Below are 22,297 nucleotides of genomic sequence, written 5' to 3' on the forward strand. Positions count from 1 at the left end.
TTTACCCTATTTTTGCGAGTGAACACGACGACATGTGATCACATTACACGCCGACAGCCCGGGCCCCTAAAGTGCTTCGCACTTAAAAAACCCAATGTAATACTTCGCCTAACTGGTACACAGTAAACACAGTCTCATTAAAGATGTTGACAACTTATTTTCACGGTAGACATTGGGCAGGAGGATGGCACTGCCCAAATTTCTCGGGTGTAACGCCCCACCCGAGACTCACTGGGAGCATTTACTCGAACGTAACCTTTTAGGCCAATTCGACCTTAGGCTTTATAAGGTTCACCACCACCACCATCGCCATCATCATAATCATTATCATAATCGTCGTCAAAAATAGGCTGATGATGATGATGATGATGATGATGATGATACTTATTTCGAAATTTTTGCGGCTACTCCAAAGCAGTTTACAGTGAAACAAGACGGGGGACGAGGGGCCAGTTCTTTAATTTTGCTTCCACCATCGACGATGATCAGCTGCCAGAAAACGTGTGGCCTTGTCGTTGCCTACGAGACTGCGGTGGATTCTCGGTGAAGTTCCGTGCTGCATTGTTCACCGCGAAGGCGCGGCTGCGTGTGACGACAGCCTATAGGAGAGCCCGTTAAGCTGGTCAAACCACTTGCGAAAGAATTCTTTTTCGTCCGGGGGCAGGAAGCAGTTCTGAATGGCGTTGCGGTTCTGAAAGCAGCGAAAAGTTCTGACATTTCATTTCAAGCATTCTCGCGATACTTGTATTGGAGCTCGGAACGCAAGTCAATTCAAATATAGATTCTGGAGGTATCGTACTGGTCGGCCTCCTTTACGATTGGTCAAGAAAGGAAAGGGAAAGGGTTAATGCACGCTGTATCTAAGGTCGAATGTATGCAGCCTTTCACTGACGAACAATGTTTGTCAATGGATGACCCTCTTCGCAAATAATATTCAAGAACTGTAGTACAACGGGCTAGTTAGCACGAATCGATTAAGAATAATAAAACAGCGTGGAAGAACAAAGGGGGCTGAGAGGTAGACACGGGACGGGCTCGCACTTACGACTGAAATTAGGAAAAGTAAGATCACCAGCCGAAAGGGAATTCTTTGCATTCGCAACCACGCTATGACGACAGCTTGGTTGACTTTCGACGAGTTAACACCACTGAAATGAAGTGATGACAGAATGGAGTCCCATTGTCAGGTGCCTCATGCTACACCCACCACCTCAATGATGTCCTGGCGCCTGAGTCCGAGCCTTAGCGCCAGCGAGTACTCGTCGTCGATATTCGTGTGCGTGATGGTCGGGTCGTCGGTGCTCATCGAGAAGCTGGCGTTTTGCGTTTTGCAACTGCGAGAAAATATCGCCAAAGAATAAAAAAAAACATTACCGACGCTTCAATAGTTTTCTTCAGACATCTCATCTTATGGCGCATTCCATTGGAAATACAGGAGTGCAAAAAAAGCGCCCCAAAAGTGTTCTCTCAATAGTAGCGGTGTTCCAATGGGCGAACAGGAACAGGAGTACTGTGATCAAGTGGCAGAAATCCTAGGAGCACTTTGGCGATACCAAGAGCAGCCGAGACGAGTTCAGGCTGCTCCCGCGCGCAAAACGGAGTACGAATGAAGTCACATGACGCGACGGCATCATATTATTTTTATTTTGGTTGCGTTTGACTGGTTTTGGTGCAGTGTGCCACAGCAATGGCGGCTGAGAAGCCACGTTCGCATGCTGATGACCGCGAATTTAGAGTCGTGCGTCGCACTTTCTTCCTCGCGCCTACTTTCGGAGAGAGAGAGAGAGAGAAAGGATACATAGAACGGCAGCGAGGTAAACCAGAGGTAGTTCTAGTTGGCTACCCTGCACGGGAAGAAGGAGTAGGGGGATAAAAAGAGAAAAAGAGTGTAAGAGGGGAGAGATAGAAATAGAGACGGGCACAATCAAACCGCGTAGGTACACTATAGAGCGGTGGGGGTGGCATTCTTAAAGTCGATCGTCTCGGAGCGCAACGAACATTTCAATGGAGAAGCAAGCAGTCGCACTTTTGCTAAGGTATGCTCTTCTCTTTGCCTCGGCTCCCGTTCTGCCAATAGAATGCGCCATAAATCAAGTTCGATTCCGCACGCACGCACGCACGCACGCACGCACGCACGCACGCACGCGCACACACACACACGCACACACGCACGCACGCACCACGCACGCACACACACACACACACACACACACACACACACCACACACACACACACACACACACACACACACACACACACACACACACACACACACACACACCACACACACACACACACACACACACACACACACACACACACACACACACACACACACACACACACACACACACACACACATACCGGTCAATTTCAATAAAGTAAATGTTTATCTGCTTTAACATTTACAACCAAACTTTCAACAAGTTCACCCGTGTGACCATTGTGGTGGCCTGCTTTCTAGATCTCGCCAAAGAGGCAATTGGAGAGAGTGAAAACTGTTATTATTGAGCATGCGGAGCGTTCCTCGCCCTCGATGGTCAGTTTCCTTAAACCAGAAAAAACTTAAAAAAAAAAAAACGTAATACCCAACGCGATGTTGGAGTGAACATAACGCGAAGATTGTTTCGGTGAGCGAGGCCGCAAGGGTTGCGACAACTCGAGAACCGCCTCGAGGACGACTTAGCCATGCATGATGTTTGTCGAAAGAAGAACGCTTATGAGCCCATTCCGCAAAGTGCGCAGATAGATATCAACGAACGTCAAGTTGTCATTAAAACCGCGTACAGGGTGAAGGAAGAGGACCGTGAGAGACGACAAAGCGCAGTGCGTGTGGTCTGTCTATAGTCCTCGTCCTGCGCGCTGTAAGTGATTTTCATTATGAATAACCAACTATTTCAGAGACAAACTAAGTCTGCCGTTTGAATTTTATGTTGAAAATAGTCGAACGTCTTTCTAAACAACCGAACAGTGAACTATGGTACATTTAACATCGAAGCTGTTTAAGCCAGCCGTGATGTGTGGTTCGTGCTTCGTATGAAGAAACTGCTGCGCCGTAGCCATGGCAACTAGGAGGGCGGCGACACCCATGGAGGGTGGCGCAGCGCATGCGCACGTGGTCTCCTCCTCACCATCTCTCTTCCTTCCTCTCTCCTCTCCGCGGAGCATTGAGCCAGGAAAAAAAAATGTCACAGTTTCGCCCTAAGGGCGAAGCAATGAATGCGATAGCAACACAGCAATGTCATACGAAGTAAGGTGAGCGGCTTTGGTAGCAATATGAATTGTAGTAAACATGAGCTGATTAAGTAAGCAGGTGTGCTGCGGCGTAAGTAGACCGACATGAAGAGAGACTCGATGACCACGAGAAGGCGCGTGTGAAACGGTGGTGTTGATGAGAAGCGCTTCCCGTCGGCAGCGCGCGTGCGAAGGGACACACCTGTAGCGCTGCACTGCCGATCTGGGCAGCATTACATGTGTAGCGTGCGTTGGAAAATGTGGCCCGACTATTACTTACTGAATGAACAAGCGTGGTGTGAGCGCGCACAAACAAACATGAATAGATCACACTGAATGACTGCAGACAACGACTGTCAAAACGCTGGCAGCAAGCGCATATATACGCCGCAGCAGCGGGCGAAGGTACGTGCGGTCTATCGCTTCAACAGAAACTGAGCGGCGAACGCATAGTGCATAAAGGTCAGAGCCGTGTGGAGATAAGAGACGGTGCGGCGAGCGACGAGCGCGGTTGTTGGCTGAGGAAAAGTGCGCCCCCCCCCCCCCCCCCCCCCCCCGCTCCCTCCGGCGCTGGCTTCCCGCTTCCTTGCTTGCGCGTGGGAGAGATAAGACACCGTGCGGTCGAGCGACGAGCGCGGTTGTTGGCACAGTAGAAGTGCCCCCCTCCGCTCCCTCCGGCGCTGGCTTCCCGCTTCGTTGCTTGCGCGTGGGAGATTGAGTGCGTTCGCTCTCCGTGATAGCGCGCGTCCCAGCACGCTTCCGCTCGGGCATACGGCGCGCGGTGAAGATTTTATCTATACGGAACCTCACGGCGACGGCGACGACGACGGCGACGGCGACGGCTACGCCTTTCGCCTTTTTATTGCTATCGCAATAAAAAGGCGAAAGCTTGCACCACGCTGCGCTATGCTCAAGACCACGGTGTAAGATACATACTTTTCAGTTGAGTACACTGGCGAGACGCGATCGACCAGATAATGTCGCAACGGCGCGCGTCCGTCGGCCCGCGGTGACGGCAACGGATACCTATCGGCGCGAGGACACAACTTCAGTTAAAACGTAAGCGAGAGCTTGCGAGGGCAAGGAACGCTCGGATACCACAAGCAGCCAGAGAACGTCGTCTGCAAGCGGCGTCGCGTCGCCGTATCTGCTTCGTCAAGGTGATGCCCTCTTCCCCACGCTGTCCCCTCACCACGGTGACCTACTTACCTACTTTCGCGCGTCACTCAATCATTTCGGATTTCCCGCCAAGCACCAGAAGCCGAGAAATGGCCCCTCCGAAAGAGTATATCTTACACCGTGCTCAAGACAGCGAAGCTGGCCGATAGATTGCGTCTCTTGGTTGTAGCTTGGTTTAACTTGGCTATGTTGAGGTTTAAGCTTGGCTATAGCTACGCCTACACTCGTGTACGCCATCTGTGCTAGAACTGGAAAGGCTGCGCCTGCGGTAGTACTGGAAAGGTGCGCGGTGGCTGCGCGACGGTGCAGGGGAGCGTGAAGTCATAACAAAAACTTTGAATTAAATTATGGGGTTTTAGGTGCCAAAACCGCGATCTGATTATGAGGCACGCCGTAGTGGGAGACTACGGAAATTTGGACCACCTGAGGCTCTTGAACGTGCACAGCTGTGGCGGCAGCGGTAGCGCGGCAGTGGCGGGATAGCGCAGCGCACCTTTCCAGTACTACCGCAGGCTTTCCAGTACTAGCACAGATGACGTACACGACTATAGGCCTCACTACAACGAAGTTTAAACCTCGACATAGCCATGTTCGACCTCGCTACAACCAGGAGACGCAATCAATCGGCCAGCTTCCCTGTGTGTTGAGCTTTGCGCAACCTAGTGAAAGCTTTCGCCTTTTTTCTTCCGTATATTCTAGTCGGTGCCGACACCCGTTTAGATTATCTCCATTTCAATGACGAAATATTACTTATAAAATATTCCTTGTTTATTCAAACAGCAATGGAGTGGATGAATTAGTCGCCTATAAAGTCGAACAAAATGAGTTGATTTATATGTGTGCACGCCGATAATAAGAAGCGGTGAGGTCATGAAAAGGCCCCGCACCGTCGACGTCACCCACGTCTTCCTCTGCAGGGCGGTCCAGGTCTACGTAGGCCTTCCTTCGCCGGGCCATTCCTTGACGCGCATTTCTGCGACCCGCGTGTCCGGCCTCGCTGTACCCGCTCGTGAACGCTGCTCGCCTTCTTCCCGACGAGGTCGTTGGTGCTCGCCGCTCTTCGTCCGAGTCTTGCTCCCGGCGAGCTCTGCTGTCGCTCAGCTTGGTGCGGAGATCGCCGTGGAAGCGCGATCGCTGGCGCTGCGGCTTCCGTCGTCGGCGGCACCTGAGGAGTTTTAATTTATCTCGCAGGTCCGAATATCCAAGGCGATCGCTGCCAGCTTCCCTCGCCTGGCGCTCGAGTGAGGACGAAGCACCGCCGGTGCTGTCGTGGTCCTCGAGGTGTGACGTGGGGACGGCCTCTGATGGTGCGTCAAGCGGGGGCGCGGCACATGCTGCAGTTAGTGAATGTGGACGCGGCGCTGCGGGTTTCGCCGAAGGCGTGCGAGACTTGACTTCGCCGAGAACGTCATGGTCATCGCTTCCCATCTCAAGATCGATGACGTCTCCTGGATTAGACGAGCTGCGTACGAATGCGAAAAAAATTATCAGAACACGCTGCTAACGTGCTTTCTTTCGCTAACTTGAGCGGCCAGAGTTGTATGGCGTGTATTAGTGACGCCAATGACATCGTAAAAACACGCCCACGTGCTTCAAATACGCTTGAAGTACATTACTGTTAACAGAGTACTTAGACTAATGGGCAGAGGACAGGCAATACAAGAACAGAATGAGTTGCGAGAAGCGATCTGACAGCGTGCGCCTTCTACCAAATTTTTTAAGAGGTGCCTCAGTATCTCTTCATTGCTACCGTAACTCAGGCCTGCTGAATGAACATATAGGGATACAAATATACTGTCAGCCCTTCCACTGGGGTGGAGATGGAAGACCAGCGAAACTGTACTATGGTGGGAATTATGTATTTCCATTTGACTGTTAAGATGTGATGGTGTAATTGGTTATTTAAACTATTACAGGATGAGAACTATATACGATCCGGTGGTTTTCATGTATGTAGTGACCACAGGTACCATGGCCTTATGATCGCAACGGTACACCGCCAAAGTGTGTACGGCAAAGGTTGGCACGTCCTTCATAAACACGTAACCAACGCCGCTCACGTTCGTTGCGAACGCGGGCAAAACGCCGCCGCCGTCGACAACAGTTGTGGGCGTTGTTTGTGTACAACCGCTGTCAAAACGCTGGCTACGTGACGAACGGCTGAACGCCGTTGTCGACACTGTTAGGGGAGAGGCGGGCGAGAGCCCAGAGAGAGTCGGCGGCGGAGGCTGGCAGGGCTGCGCGCATGCGCCGCAGTGGGAGAGTAATAGTGGTGATTTTTATTGAAGAATAAAATGACGCTTATTTCTGTTGCCCAATAGGGAGCACGGTGCAGCGTCAGAACGGGCACGCACATGCACAGTCTAGCCTCGATGCACTTCTCGCCCAATACTCCCCTTCCACTGGGAAGTCGCGTTTGCTCTCCGCCGTGCGTTCGCTCCCCGTGAAAGCACGCGTCCCTCGCCCTCGCGCGCTACGGCCAGTGAGTTTTTTAAATGCGAATGCATTTCTTAGTCGGGGCATGTCAGGCGTCTGTCGGTGTCCGCGCGCCGGCAGGTGTTATCTCTCCGCTCTCACTCCCTCTCCCATAGCAACAGCTGTGGGCGCGCGCGCTTATCCTCGCCCCTAGCAACCGGAGTGGTGCGGGCGGAGTAGCGGAGAGTGAGTGGAGAGGAGGAGTGCGCTCTGGCGTGTGAGGGGGCTCGCATCGCGGGAACTCGGCGGAGCTCCCGCGTGTGTGGAGAGAGTGTAGGAGAGGGTAGGTGCAGTGCTTCGCCGCTCCTTCTCTCGCCGTTCGCTCTCTCTCCTCCCTGCGCCCCACTCTCCGGTTCGCTCGCTGGCACGTATATATAAATGGAGTGAAGCACGCGCCTCACTCTCGACCGTTCGCTGGCTGGGCGCCTCTCAAGGCGATGGCAGAAGTCGGTGAAAGCGAATGTCTGACGGCAACGGAACCCCTAGCAAGAAGTGTAATACAATCCAACCCGAGCATTACACCTCTCGCTGGAGGTGACGTCACTGCAGTAGCTTATACAATCCAACCCGAGCATTACACCTCGCGCTGGAGGTGAGGTCACTGCAGTAGCTTCAACGTCATCATCAACCGGAGGAGAAGAAGCGGAAGACAAGGCTGCGAAGCTAAGAGCGCGTGATGCCGAACGCAAGCGAGCGAAGCGAGCTGCCGATACCGAACTCCGTGCTCGGGAAGCCGCTGCGAAACGCCAACGCCGAGCCGAAGATCCGGAAATGTGTGCTCGATACGCCGCTGTGAGACGTCAACTTCGAGCTGAGAACGCTGAAGTTCGTGTTCGAGACGCGGCGGAGAAACGTCGAACAGGTGCTGATGAATGTGTAAATAAATGGTTACGGTACAAATCCTCGTCTCGTCATTAATTTACGCCATTAAAATTACTACGCCGTGTACTCTCGGCGCAAGAAATGCATTCGCATTTCCTCACGATTCCCTTCGGGGAGGTGGGGGCAATTTATTTCTAATGCCGGGCGCGACGATCGAAAGGTGAGCCCTTAACATCTTCGCTGTAAAAACGCTTAACCTTGCACTCGGCTGCGCAACGCCTGAAACAGCGAAGCTGGACTTTGCACTCGGCCGCGCAACGCCTGAAACAGCGAAGCTGGACTTTGCACTCGGCCGCGCAACGCCTGAAACAGCGAAGCTGGACTTTGCACTCGGCCGCGCAATGCTTGAAACAGCGAAGCTGGGCGATCGTAACCCCGCATCTTCCGGAAGTGCGCGCGAATTTTTCATCTTATTACTCATGATGATGATAATTTCTTTTCACGCGTCTCGAACTTACAACACCGACACCGCGTTCCAATGCCGACAACCACGTTCTAGGAGACCCACTCCGTGAACGCGTCTCTCTCTCGCTGTCATAGCGCGCAAAACCGCTTCACCTCGCAGAGCACGAGCGTACGAACGCGCCAGCTGTTGAAGACGACGACGCTCGAACGCAATCATCTGGTTTGCATAAATGCATGTTCTGGAAGCGTGGCTGTATAGCCTAGTGGTTACAACGTTCGCTTTGGGAACGCGGGTACGTGGGTCGAATCCTGCCTCGGCAAGAAAGTTTTTCTTCTCTTTCTTGGTAGTTTCTTGATATGCACCACAAACAATGTACAGCACGATATAATTCTAGACATTACCCAATGTCCTCAGATACCATGCATTGATAAGTGCGAAATATTTACATTGAGTCCACCGACGTCATCTCGTCGTCGCTGCTTCCGATGACACGTCGTTGGGCCCGACGTCGCTGTGTCGACGTTCGGCCCCCGGTTGACCTGGTCAGGGGGTCAGTACGGTGCGGCGATCGAGGCGTCTGGATCGCCCGGTGAACTCCGCTAGCCTGCGGATCGTAGCCACAGGGAGTCCCAGAGACGGCGCCGTAAACCTGCAGCTGATGATTCCGATGGGGCGGCCGCTCAGCTTGCGGGTCGTAGCCGCGGCAGCTGAAGAACAGATTCCACTTGGTCGCCGTTGTCCACCCGTCCCGTCTGGCCTCCAGCTCCTTCTGCCCGTCGTAGTCGCAGAGCGTAGCTGGGCTGTTCTCTTTTGCTACGTGTCTCTTCTCCGCCTTGGCCACGTAGCCGCACGTGCATTTTGCCACTTCTTCTTCTTTTATACCTCCCGTTTTTTTTTTTATCGGACATGTTCGCATTTTCTCACTTCATCTTTCTTCATTTCTGGCACAGCCTTCTCGTGCTTTATTGCCCTTTTAAAATCTGCTTTTTCTTCTTCTCCATGATTCTTTCTTGGCTCCTGACAGGAATGCATAATTGTACACACACGCACGCACGCACGCACGCACGCACGCACGCACGCACGCACGCACGCACACACACACACACACACACACACACACACACACACACACACACACACACACACACACACACACACACACACACACACACACACACACACACACACACACACACACACACACACACACACACACACGGGCGCGCGCATACATGCATGCATACATACATACATACATACATACATACATACATACATACATACATACATACATGCACACACACACATACATACATACATACATACATACATACATACATACATACATACATACATACATACATACATACATACATACATACATACATGAGGATGAAATATGGCTGTACGCATAAATTGAACATCTTACGGTGTATATTGTTAGTGTGATATCTATGAGCCGCTGGTCCATTCAAAGAAAAGGATCCCGCACGACTTACCTTGTACGTTGCATCATTCCTGAGGCTAGGTCCTAACCGTACAAAGTTCTACTTCTTGTTTCCTAGTGAACAAGAGCAAGATTGTGCGCTTGCTTGCCTGCTTGCTTATACTTCCTATATCATGGCGCATACCCACAGAAGCCGGCGGTTGAACGGCTTCTTCCGTCGCGCGAAAGGCCGTGGGGGGACCGGAGGGAGGGGAGGCGACGTTTAGTTGCGGCACCAAATGCATATCTTGCGGCCGGCCGCAAGGGGAACTGGCGACTGAATCACAGTCATATAAGATTTACAATAAAGGGCATGCGCTGCCGGTGTTTTGTTTCATGACATTTGTTTATGGGCTGTCATTCTCAAAATTCCGAGGAGCTGTATAAACTTGGACATGTAGCAGCACCAACAACGCGCAGAACTTTTGTCGACGGCGGCGGCGTTTTGCCCGCGTTCGCACCGAACGCGCGCGGCGTTGGTGACGTGTTTATGAACAACGTGTCAACCTTTGACGTGCACCCTATGGCGGTGTACCGTAGTTACCATAAGGCCATGGTCCCTGTGGTCACTAAATAAATGAAAACCACCGGATCATTTATATTTCTCATTCTTTAATAGTTCAAATAACCAATTACACCATCACGACTTAATAGGCATAGTTGGAAATACATAATTCCCACCATAGCACAGTTTCGATGGTCTTCCATCTTCACCCCAGTAGAAGGGCTGATAGTTTTTAACGCATAGCGTTTAGGGCCCTGTGTCGCAGAAACTCCGACGTCGGCAACCAGCGTGTGATCGCGGGTGGCGGAGAAAATCTTCCAACCACATCGACCACGCAGGCCCTCCACGTGGTGCAAGGTTTTGGTGAACAAACATTGAATTTCTCTCAGTGAAATCCGTCAGAAAAATGGTAAAGTACGACTTTACCATTCGGTGTCGGATTCGCCGTCAGATTGTTTACCAATCGGCGTATAATTGTAATTTGAATGTACGAGAAAACCTAATTCTGCTACAAGGAAACTCAAAGCCAAACCCCTTTTTCTGCATTTTCTACCAGACCTGCATGCGTCGGGGCAATAGCAAACAATTAATAAAATAATAACAAAAGGTGCTACGGTCTTCACATTTTAATGTAAAACCACTTATATTGCCCCTGGAAAAGCGTCTTTCCAGCAATGCGTTTCAGTTTAAAAGTGAAGCCGACTTTAAGGGGATCGGTGTAAGCTTGGTCTTTGTAAGCTGGTTTTTCCACGTTCAGTATTGCAGTGAATGAAGCCTACTTGCAGTATGCGAACAATGAGATGCGAACGGGTCCCGATAACTCTATCGCGTTCTACTCTTAAAGGCGAAGCTTCAACTTTCAACTTAACGCTTTCAACTTAACGCTTTCAACTTAACGTAATAACGTAATGAATGCACCCCTACCCCGATATAAGGCTCATGTATGTATGACTCAGTGTGACTCAGGTGATGCTCATAGGGAGATGTTCGCCTTGTCACAGGGTGGGTGGGCTCTTGGGTGAGGCTGGCCAAATATGTAGGCGCGGGTACGTTTTCCGCCTCTTGCCTCTATAGTACTGAATATAAAGCGTATTTTAGTTCATGGCACTCCAGTATTCACAAACGGCCTCAAATCAGAATTTGCTCTCATCTCCACCGAATTTTGGACAATGCCGCTCTCGACCGAAGGAGACGCTATAATTCATTAACGGCTCTCAGCAATTTCAATATCAAGTTTCACTGCAAAGATACCTCTACTCCATTGCCTTCTGGCAAGAGCTGCTCGCCTAGTTATGAAAGTTTACCTGAACAATAGCCACAAGTGTTCTTATAAGGCGGCGCCAACACACGATTTCTATAGCTACGATAAAGTTTAGAATAGAGGAAATTTCAAGCTTGCCATGGCCATTTCTTTACGTTAGCTCAATAGGCGTCAAGCGTTTTCGCGAAGTCGTTTTTTTTATACCTATGTTTATTTAGTAGGCCTGAATTACGGTAGCAATGAAGAGATACAGAAGCCCTCTTAAGAAATGTCTTTGGTATCCGAACACGCACGCTGTCAGATCGCCTCTCGCGACCTATTCTGGTCTTGTTTAAAGTATTGCCTGTCCACTGGCTATTGGTCTAACTACTCTGTTAACAGTAATGTCGTGCTTCAAGTGCATTTGAGGCACGTAGGCGTGTTTTGATGATGTCATTGGCGTCACTAATTCACGCCATACAACTCTGGCTGCTCTAGTTAGTGAAACAAACACGTTAGCAGCGTGTTCTGATGATTTTTTTTTCATCCGCACGCAGCTCGTCCAATCCAGAAGGCGTCCTCGATCTTGAGATCGTGAGATCGGAAGCGATGACGTTGACTTTCTTGGCGAAGCTAAGTCTCGTACGTCTTCAGCAAAACCCGCTGCGCCGCGTCCACATTCACTAACTGCAGCATGTGCGGCGCCCCCGCTTGACGCACCATCACAGGCCGTCCCCACGTCGCAGCTCGAGGACCACGACAGCACCGGCAATGCTTTCGTCCTCACTCGAGCGCCGGGCGAGGGAAGCTGGCAGCGATCACCTTGGATATCCGTACCTGCGAGGTAAATTGAATCTCCTCAGGTGCCACCGACGACGGAAGCCACAGCGCCGGCGATCGCGCTCTCACAGCGATCTCCGCACCAAGCTGAGCGACAACAGAGCTCGCGGGGAGCACGACTCGGACCAAGAGCGGCGAGCACCAACGGCCTCGTCGGGAAGAAGGCGAGCGTCGTTCACGAGCGCTGACAGCGAGGCCGGACACGCGGGTTGCAGAAATGCGCGTCAAGGAATTGCCGTCGAAGGAAGGCCTACGTAGATCTGGACCGCCCTGTAGAGGAAGACGGGGGTGACGTCGAGGGTGCCTCTTCATGAACTTACCGCTTCTGATTATCGGCTAGTTTAAGAAGCCGACAGACGGTCGTTCGAATGCTCAGCGACCTATCGCCTACGCCCCATAGCGTTGAAGGTGGCCCGTCTTGGCTGACTATGTGCGCCTTTGTAAGCGAAATGAGGCAGCGAACAAGGTGGTTACAAACGCCACTAAATGAATAAATATTCTTCCGCTCGAATGGAGTGCGAAATGACAAAGGAAGCCCCCAATACTTCCCCAGAAAACAAGCTTTGGAGTTGAATTGAAGTCATGTCTGGTCCGAAGACCAAACTCGCCACCACCGATTAGCAATGTCGTGTTGGTCACTTATACGTGAAACTTTCAAGGTATAGCAGTCTTGATAGTGATTGCCTGGGGGTAGCGAATAATCAGCTTTCTGGAGATAATCCCATCAGACGTCTTTAATCTGTTAACGTCGCGCTTGGAATGAATGGCGCTGCTAACTTGAAACGTTGACTTGTTCTCGTTGCTTTCAAGGACGATTTCGTTGCACACTTTCTTTGATCTTACATATGTTCATATAGAACATTTTAAAAGTTCATTTTAAGCGAAGCTTTATAGGCTCACAAGTGCCGGCGGTGGCGGTGCTATGCTAAAAAGTGGGCCAATCCTGGTTATCCTGAAGAAAGCTTTGCATGCTTAAAAATAAAAGTTTGCTCTCTCTCCCTCTGCCCCTTTGGCGAGATCTAGAGAGCATGCCACCAGAGTGGTCACATGGGTGAACTTGTTAAACGTTTTGTTGTAAATGTAAAAGCAGCTTTCTTGTCAAACAACCAAGAGAGCTCTTCCTCGTGGAATGGAGCCCTTAGTTCGGAGCCCTGTTGCCTCGCGCCACTCTGCGCTTCCACTTGATAAGCCATTCCTGCTTCTGCGGCTGAGCTGGTCAGCGCAGATTTACATGGAGGAAGTTCGGAGTGAAGAAATTGACGGGTAGCTCGGAGGGTGTGGGGATTTCCAGGTGCAGTGATAGATATATACCGCAGGATTTTTTCCACAAAAGGGGCAGTATGAGGGGTATTGTGTGGGGTGGGAAAGATGAAGGGCAAAATGTACAGGGAAATTACTTAGTTTGTAGCTGTCGCAAAGGTGCTTTTTTTCTTGGTTTAGGGAATGGCGTGATGACGGGAAGTGTACTCTGCTATGTCTCTAATGTTGTAGTGCTTCAGTGAGGTTCAGTACTTCTGTTGGTGCATCGTCTTGGTTAGACAGCTCTTCCAATAGCAATCGTTTAGCGAGCCTTCGGGCTACCGCATTAGCGCGTTCATTACCATGGAGAGACGCGTGCTCATGTGTCAATCGACTGGCCTACCGATTGACCAATGACCTCACAGCGAAGCCAGTGAACCCGCCAGTCAGTCAGTCAAACGACAAGAATTCGCGGTGCCTGCGAAGCGTAGCACACTTGACTGTTGTTGCCCCCAAGCTTTGTCTCCTCACCTCTCTGCAATCGCCGTCCTTCCGTGACTTTGCCTCTGAAAGCAATTTTTAAAGCACATTAGGCTGGTTTTTTCAGAACAGCAAATAAGCTTTGCATTGAGGTTAACGGGGCTGTGATGATGATATCATGCCGTATTATCCTACAAGACACGGCCATACTTGTAACGCAGCTTTGAATATGCCAATAATCACTGTGTGGGTTTTTTGTGGGTATGGAGTTAGGAAAAAAATCATGCGCTTGTGTAGTTCAAACCCAGCGCTAATGCAGCTCCACTGACGTGACACCTGGGGAAGGGCGAAGCAGTGATGCGCCAGCGTTGTCGCTCGATGCTCGCCTGCTGCTCGACGTCCATGGCACAAAGGAAGTCCCGGAGTGCGCCAACTGCTAATAAAGCTTTGTTCTTTCTCTCTTGCCACACGGCGCGCGCTGATCGGGTGCTGGAGTAGCGCTGGAGTGAGGAGAAATCTAGTGCTTTTATGAGGGTGGCGCCCTCTTTCCCGCTGCGCTGGTATCGTACTAGCGGTTGGCAAATGATTTTCACGAGTTTCTGCCAATTAATGCGCTTAATGCTTAATTATTCCTATCTTTTACATTATTATGAATCATGTTAGTCTGTTTTGAACCGGTGTTGATCAATTCTTCACTGTTTTTCACCCTTTTTTTGTGAGTGAACACGGCAACATGAGATCACATTACACGCCGACAGCCCGGGCCCCTAAAGTGCTTTGCACTTAAAGAACGCAATGCAATATTTCGCCTAACTGGTACACAGTAAAGACAGTCTCATCAAAGATGTTGATAGCTTATTGTCACCGTAGACATTGGGCAGGAAGATGGCACTGCCTAAATTTCTCGGGTGTAACGCCCCACTCGAGACTCACTGGGGGCATTTACTCGAACGTAACCATTTAGCACAATTCGACCTTAGGATTTATAAGATTCACCACTACCACCGCCGCCATCATCATCATCGTCAAAAATAGGCTGATGATGATGATGATGATGATGATGATGATGATGATGATGATGATGATGATCCTTTTAAAGCCAAAGGTCGAAAAATCTGCGGCTACTCCAAAGCAGTATACATTGAAACCAGACGGGGTACGAGGGGCCAGTGCTTTAATTTTGCTTCCACCATCGACGACGATCGGTTGCCAGAAAACGTGCGGCCTTGTCGCTGCCTACGTACGAGACTGCGGTGGATTCTCGGTGAAGTTCCGTGCTGTATTGTTCACCGCGAGGGCGCGGCTGTGTGTAACAACGACATCCTATAAGAGAGCCCGTCGAGCTGGTCAAGCCACTTGAGCAGGGATTGTTTTTCGTCTGGGGGCAGGAAGCAGTTCGTAATGGCGTTGCGGTTCTGAAATCAGCGAAAAGTATTGCCATTTCAATTCGGCCATTATCACGATACATGTGTTGCAGCTCGGAACCAAGTCGATTCAAATATAGATGCCTAAGTTTTCGTACTGGTCGGCCTCCTTTACGGTTTGTCAAGAAATGAAAGGGAAAGGGTTAATGCACGCTGTATCTAAGGTTGAATGAATGCAGGCTTTCGCTGACGAGCAATGTTTGTCAATGGATGACTGTCTACGCTAATAATATTGTTACGTACGAAGACGGAGACTAAAAGCTATATACAAGTATATTTACAAGGAAATGCGCCGCACTTGGCCAAGAGGCAACAGCCCGCACTAGCCTCTAATCTTCGTCGTCGTCTTCACACTGCTCGCCTCTTCGTCAAGGCAAATACAGTTCCGTATCAATATTCAACAACTGTAGTACAATTGGCTAGTTAGCACGAATCGATTAAGAATAATAAAAGAGCGTGGAAGAACAAAGGGCGCTGAGAGGTAGACACGGGACGGGCGCACGCTTACGAGTGAAATTAGGAAAAGTAAGAGCACCAGCCGAAAGAGAATTTTGCGCGTTCGCAACCATGTTATCATGAAAGCTTAGTTGACACTCAACAAGTTAACGCCACTGAAATGAAGTGATGACAGAATGGAGCTCCATTGTCAGGTGCCTCACGCTACACCCACCGTCTGAATGAATGATGTCCCCCTGACGCCTGAGTCCGAGCCTGAGCGCCAGCTAGTACTTGTCGTCGATATGCGTGTGCGTGATGGTCAGATCGTCGGTGCTCATTGAGAAGCTGGCGCTATGCTTCTTTCAACTGCGAGAAAATGTCGCCAAAAATTGAAAACATTAACGACGATTCAAAAGTTTCATTCAGACATCTCATCTAATGGCGCATTACATTGGAAACACAGGAGTACTGAAAAGCACCCTAGAAGTGTGCTCTCAAGAGTAGCTGTGTTCCAATGAACGAATATGAGCAGGAGTACTGTGAACAAGTGTCAGAACTCCTAGGAGCAACTTTCGCGACGCCAAGAGCAGTCGAGAAGAGTTCGGGCTGCTCCCGCGCACAAAACGGAGTGCGAAGGAAGTCACATGACGCGAAGGCGTCATATTCTTTTTTATTTTGGTTGCGTTTCCCTCGCTTTGGTTCAGTGTGCGACAGCAATGGCGGCTGTGAAGCGAAGTTCGCATGCTAATCACAGCGAATTTATAGTCATGTGACGCCCTTTCTCCCTCGCACCTGCTTTCGGAGAGAGAGAGAGAGAGAAAGGATGCATAGAAATGCAGGGAGGTTAACCGGAGGTAGTTCCAGTTGGCTACTCTTCACGGGAAAAAGGAGTAGGGGGATAAAAACTCTTCGCTTTTAAGAGTGGAACGTGATAGCAGTCAAAGATCTCTGACAGCTTCTCAGGCTTCCCGACAACTGCAGCTTAAGCAACCGTAATGGTTACCGGGAAGCACTCGCGGCGAACGCTATACATGAATGCGAGCTTTCTGGTAGAAACTCGGCCTCTTGCGAGGGGCTGTCCCGGAGATATTGCACAGCCGCGCCAAAACAATTGCATAATTTTCACGTTTCCGTTTTTGTTTCGTACTTTTAATATTTCAGTCTGAGGAGATATAACATAAAAGGCATGCGCTGTGGGTATTTTGTTTCATGACATTTGTTTGTGGATTGTCATTCTCAAAATTCAGAGGAATAGCTTTGCCAAGAATGCAAGACAAGGTATGAGCAACATTAATGATAGAATGGTGTGGCAATATAACCCGCATATACCGCATGTCATATAAGAAGGCGTGACATACACATGTACCTAAATATATTCGGAGAGCCATGCTTGGTTGGGGATGGTTTTCTCCGCCACCCGCCGACATCGCACTTCAACGCCGGTTGCCGACGTCGGATTTTCTGCGACATGGGGCCCTTAACGCTATCACATTAAAAGAGAAAGAGAGTGCAAGAGGGGTGAGAGAGCCAGAGAGACGAGCACAATCAAACCGCGTATGTACACTATAGAGTGGTGGGGGTGGCGTTCTTAAAGTCTATCGTCTCGGAGCGCAACAAACATTTCAATGAAGAAGCAAGCAGTCGCACTTTCGCTGAGGTATGCTCTTCTCTTTGCCTCTGCTCCGGTTCTGCCAATGGAATGCGCCATAAATCAAGTTCAATTCCGCACGCACACACACATACGCATGCGCGCACACACACATACACACGCGCCCGCGCATGCACAGTCACTCACACGCGCACGCACAAGCACGCACACACGCCCTCACAATGACTGACCCACGTACGCACAAGCGCGCACACACGCACGCACTATCACTCGCTTAATCGCTCCATAAGCACGGGCGCGCACGCACAAGCACGCAAACCCGCACAATCATACACACGCGGAGACACGCACGCACACGAGCGCGCCCACGCACAATCAAACGCACACACGCGCGCACGCACAATTGCCCATACACACACACGTACACACATGCACGCACACACGCACGTGAACACCCAAGCACATACATAAGTACGCACATACGTGCATATACGCACAGTCGCTCACACGCACGCACAATCTCACACAGGCACGCACCCAGAAACGCACAAACGCACGCACACGCACGCACAATCACTCGCACACGCATGGGCATGCACAATCGCTCACACATGCACATGCACATGCACGCACAAGCACGCACATACGCACAAGCACGCCCAAGCACGAACGCACAATTACTCACACACGCAAGCAGAAGCATGCACAGGCACGCACAATAATTAACACGCGCATGCCCACGCACATTCGCTCACACACGCACGCACGCGCAAGCACGCACACATGCAGGTACAATCACACACACGTACCCACAAGCACGCACACACACGCGCGCACGCCCAAGCGCGCACACACGCACAATGACGCACACGCACGCACAAGCGCACACAAGCGCACGTGCACAATCACTCACACACGCACGCACATACGCACGCACACGCACAATTGCTCACACAAACACGCACGCACGCACAAGCACGAACACACGCACACCACACACAATCACTCACACACGGAGGCACCCACGCACACACGAGCACGCCCGCACAAGAACGCACACACGCACGCATGCACGCGCAATCATTGACATGCGCATGCGCATGCGCACGCACCCACAAGCACGCACACACGCACGCAGGCTAGCGCACACAAGCGCACGCGCAGTCACTCACACACGTACGGACGGAAAAGCACGCACAATAACTCGTACACGAACGCGCACGCACAATCGCTCACATATGCACGCACGCACCCACAAGCACGCACACACGCACAATTACTCACGCACCCACCAGCTGGCCTGACCAGCTCAGCCGCAGGAGCATCAACGGTTTATCAAGCGGGAGCACCGAGTGGCGCGAGCCCATAGGGCTCTAAACTAAAGGCTCCATTCTGCGAGCAAGATGCCCCACCTTAATACAAGTAAATGTTTCTCTCTCTCTCTTGATTGCTTGACACGAAAGCTGCTTTAACATTTGCAACCAAACGTTCAACAAGTTCATTCTGTGACCGTTGTGGTGGCCTGCTTTTTAGATCCCGCCAAAGGGGCAAATGGAGAGAGTGCAAACGGAGCGTTCTTCGACCTTGATGGTCAGTTTCCTTAAACCAGAAAAAACGGGGAGAAAAAACGTCCATACCCAACGCGATGTTGGAGTGAACATGACGCGAAGCTTGTTTCGGTGAGCGAGGTCGCAAGGGTTGCGACAACTCGAGCACCGCCTCGAGGACGACTTAGCCATGCATGATGTTTGTCGAAAGAAGAACGCTTATGAGCCCATTCCTCCAAGTGCGCAGATAATGACAAGAACTTAGAGCTCATATTTTTCATAGATATCAACGAACGTCAAGTTGTCATTAAAACTGCGTACAGCGCGAAGATAAGAGACGACACAGCCGAGTGTGTGTCGTCTGTCTATAGTCCTCGTCCTGCGCGCTGTAAGTGGTTTTCAATTTGAATAACCAACTATTTCAGAGACAAACCAAGTGTGCCGTTTGAATTTTATGTTTAAAATAGTCGAAAGTCCTCCTGCAACAACCAAACAACTGTGGTACATTTTCTTCCGCACATCCTAGTCGGTGCCGACATCCGTTTAGATCACCTCCATTTCAATGACGAAATAATACATATAAATATTCCTTCTTTATTCAAACAGCAATGGAGTGGATGAATTAGACGCCTATAAATTCGAACAAAATGAATTGATTTATATGTGTGTTCGCCGATAATCAGAAGCGGTGAGCTCATGAAGTGGCCCCGCACCCTCTACGTCACCCACGTCTTCCTCTGCAGGGCGGTCCAGGTCTACGTATGCCTTCCTTCGAAGGGCAATTCCTTGACGCGCATTTATGCGACCCGCGTGTCCGGTCTTGCTGCCGCCACTCGTGAACGACGCTCGCCTTCTTCCCGACGAGGCCGTTGGTGCTCGCCGCTCATCGTCCGAGTCGTGCTCCCCGCGAGCTCTGTTGTCGCTCAGCTTGGTGCGGAGATCGCTGTAGGAGCACGATCGCTGGCGCTGCGGCTTCCGTCGTCGGCGGCACCCGAGGAGATTCAATTTATCTCGCAGGTCGGGATATCCAAGGCGATCGCTGCCAGCTCTCCTCGCCTGGCGCTCGAGTGAGGACGAAGCAGCGCCGGTGCTGTCGTGGTCCTCGAGCTGCGACGTGGGGACGGCCTCTGATGGTGCGTCAAGCGGGGGCGCCGCACATGCTGCAGTTAGTGAATGTGGACGCGGCGCTTCGGGTTTCGCTGAAGACGTGCGAGACTTGACTTCGTCGAGAACGTCATCGTCATCGCTTCCGATCTGAAGATCGAGAACCTCTCCTGGATTGGACGAGCTGCGTGCGAATGGGAAACAAATTATCAGAACAAGCTGCTAACGTGTTTCCTATCCATAACTAGAGCAGCCAGAGTTGTATGCCGCGAATTAGTGAGGCCAATGACATCGTAAAAACACGCCTACGTGCCTCAAATACGCTTGAAGTACGACATTACTTTAAGAGTGGAATGCGATAGCGTTATTGGGCTCCGATCGCATCACGTTTTTCTTATATGAGTAGGCTTCACTGCAACATGCAACAAGGGAAAGCCACCTTACAAAGCCTAAGCTTAAACTGATCCCCTTAAGGTTGGCTTCACCTTTAGCACAAATGCATTGCTGGGAAGAAATTTTTACAGGAGCATTTAAGCCGTCTTATATGAAAATGTGAAGGCCCTAGCACCTTTTATTATTTTAACACGAAAGTGTTTTATTCCGGGGTCCACCAAGACTTCACTGACGTATTTCCGTCACGGAAATACGTCATAGAACATAATACAAAGAAAGAAACCAGAAGAAAAAGTTCCACAAACATGCAAAATTTGGGAATCGAACCCACGACCTCTCGGTCCGCGACGATAGATCGCCGAGCGTTTAACCCATTGCGCCACAAACGCATTCGCAGAGAGCTACACAGACGCGCCTTATATATCTAACACTCCTCCGTGTACCCGCGCTCTTGCTCGGGGCGGTGCCGCCGCCTATGAGCAGAAAAGAGAAGTACTGCATTATGACACTAAGGCCCGGGATACATGGAGCGAACTTTCTCGACGAACTTCACGCGTCAAGTAACGACGCGGCGACACGACGCAGGATGTTTGCTGTGTTGCAATACATGCGGCGAACGCCGCCGCGCGTTGGCCGCCGTGTTGGCGGCGGTCCCGGCCGCCCGCTTCGAACTGAATTTGGCGTTGTCCTTGTAGAATTCACTTAGTTGGAAGCAAATGACTGCGTAAACGGCTTTCGCTTAGTCTCAGGCCGCTTCGACGACAGAGTATTATGGATAACCTTGAGTAGTTTTCGAGATCGCTTCTCGTTTCGAACGCGTCTAAGCCTAGCGAAAGAAATATCCGATGCCAACGCCATCTATCGGGGAAGTCGGGAGATAGGCATGACGACAGCATGTGGCCTCTGAGATCAGAAGATTTCTGTTGAAGGTTGTTGTAGAGAGCTTGCACTGCTTGTCTGTTTCCTCGCAGATCAGCGGATATGGGATGTACAAATACAACGCGATTCCTGAGAGATCATACTAGGAACTACTCAATCGGTGCAGAGACATGCAGACACGGCAACACCAACGCGATTGCAGACGACGCGAAAAGGCGCGCGCGCGCGAAACACCAGCATGCATTGCGACCGGAACTAGTGCCTCCTGATTGGCTGTCGTCCACCGCTGCGCGCTAGACGCTTCCGGCGGCGGCGTTCGCCCGACGAAAATGTTTGGACAGGCAGATCGGCTGCGGACGGCAAATTTCTTGACGCCGGCCGTCGGACGTTCGCCGCCCGACGAAGTTCTTCGCTCGGACGCCGGTTATTCGCTCCATGTATTCCGGCCTTAACGCGCACCGACAGTGAACGCTTCGGTGGTCTCAGTACTACGACGCCTCGATGCCAGCATTCGAAGGGACGCTGGCATCAAGAAGCACTACCAACGCCACCTAGGTGGCGTTCACCGTACTCAGCACAGCGGAGCGTGGCCTCCGCAATTAGCTCTGAAAATGTTTCTGAAGTTGATCGCGGAGGCTGCAATTACGACGCGCTGTACGCGCTGATTTGACTCGGTGACGATTCAGTTACGTGCTTTGTCTTGCGCGTTGTATTAGTGTGTCAGTTACGTGCTTCGTCTTTCGCGTTGTGCTAGCGTGTGCAGCGTAGTGCAGCTTCCATATGCACGACGGTTGCTCATGGTCATCGACGTTGGTAGTCGTGATGGAGGAGACGTGCCACCAGGCGTCAGCGTGGGTGCATCAACGCCTAAGGGCGCTTTAGCCACAAAACACCAATAGACATTATATATCAATGTGCAATAAACATTACACTACT

The 22,297-nt window shown here is 50.9% G+C and overlaps 2 protein-coding genes across 2 annotated transcripts in view; both read right to left on the reverse strand.

Moving 5' to 3' along the window:
• Positions 1-5,245: 5,245 nt before the first annotated feature.
• The window catches only part of LOC125944976 (uncharacterized), a 35,189-nt gene continuing 18,137 nt past the window's right edge, over positions 5,246-22,297 (reverse strand). The window contains exons 3-5 of the mRNA XM_049666464.1: positions 19,715-20,273; positions 8,624-9,009; positions 5,246-5,876 (exon numbers count right to left, since the gene is read on the reverse strand). Coding sequence (XP_049522421.1) covers positions 5,246-5,876; positions 8,624-9,009; positions 19,715-20,273 — 1,576 coding nt within the window. The remainder of the gene's footprint in view (positions 5,877-8,623; positions 9,010-19,714; positions 20,274-22,297) is intronic.
• The window catches only part of LOC119448697 (adenosine deaminase-like), a 52,123-nt gene continuing 44,958 nt past the window's right edge, over positions 15,133-22,297 (reverse strand). Inside the window, exon 9 of the transcript XR_007466681.1 lies at positions 15,133-15,215. The gene's annotated coding sequence lies outside the window, so the exon portion shown is untranslated. The remainder of the gene's footprint in view (positions 15,216-22,297) is intronic.

Source organism: Dermacentor silvarum, chromosome 4 (genome assembly GCF_013339745.2).
Source record: "Dermacentor silvarum isolate Dsil-2018 chromosome 4, BIME_Dsil_1.4, whole genome shotgun sequence".
NCBI classification, from domain to species: domain Eukaryota; kingdom Metazoa; phylum Arthropoda; class Arachnida; order Ixodida; family Ixodidae; genus Dermacentor; species Dermacentor silvarum.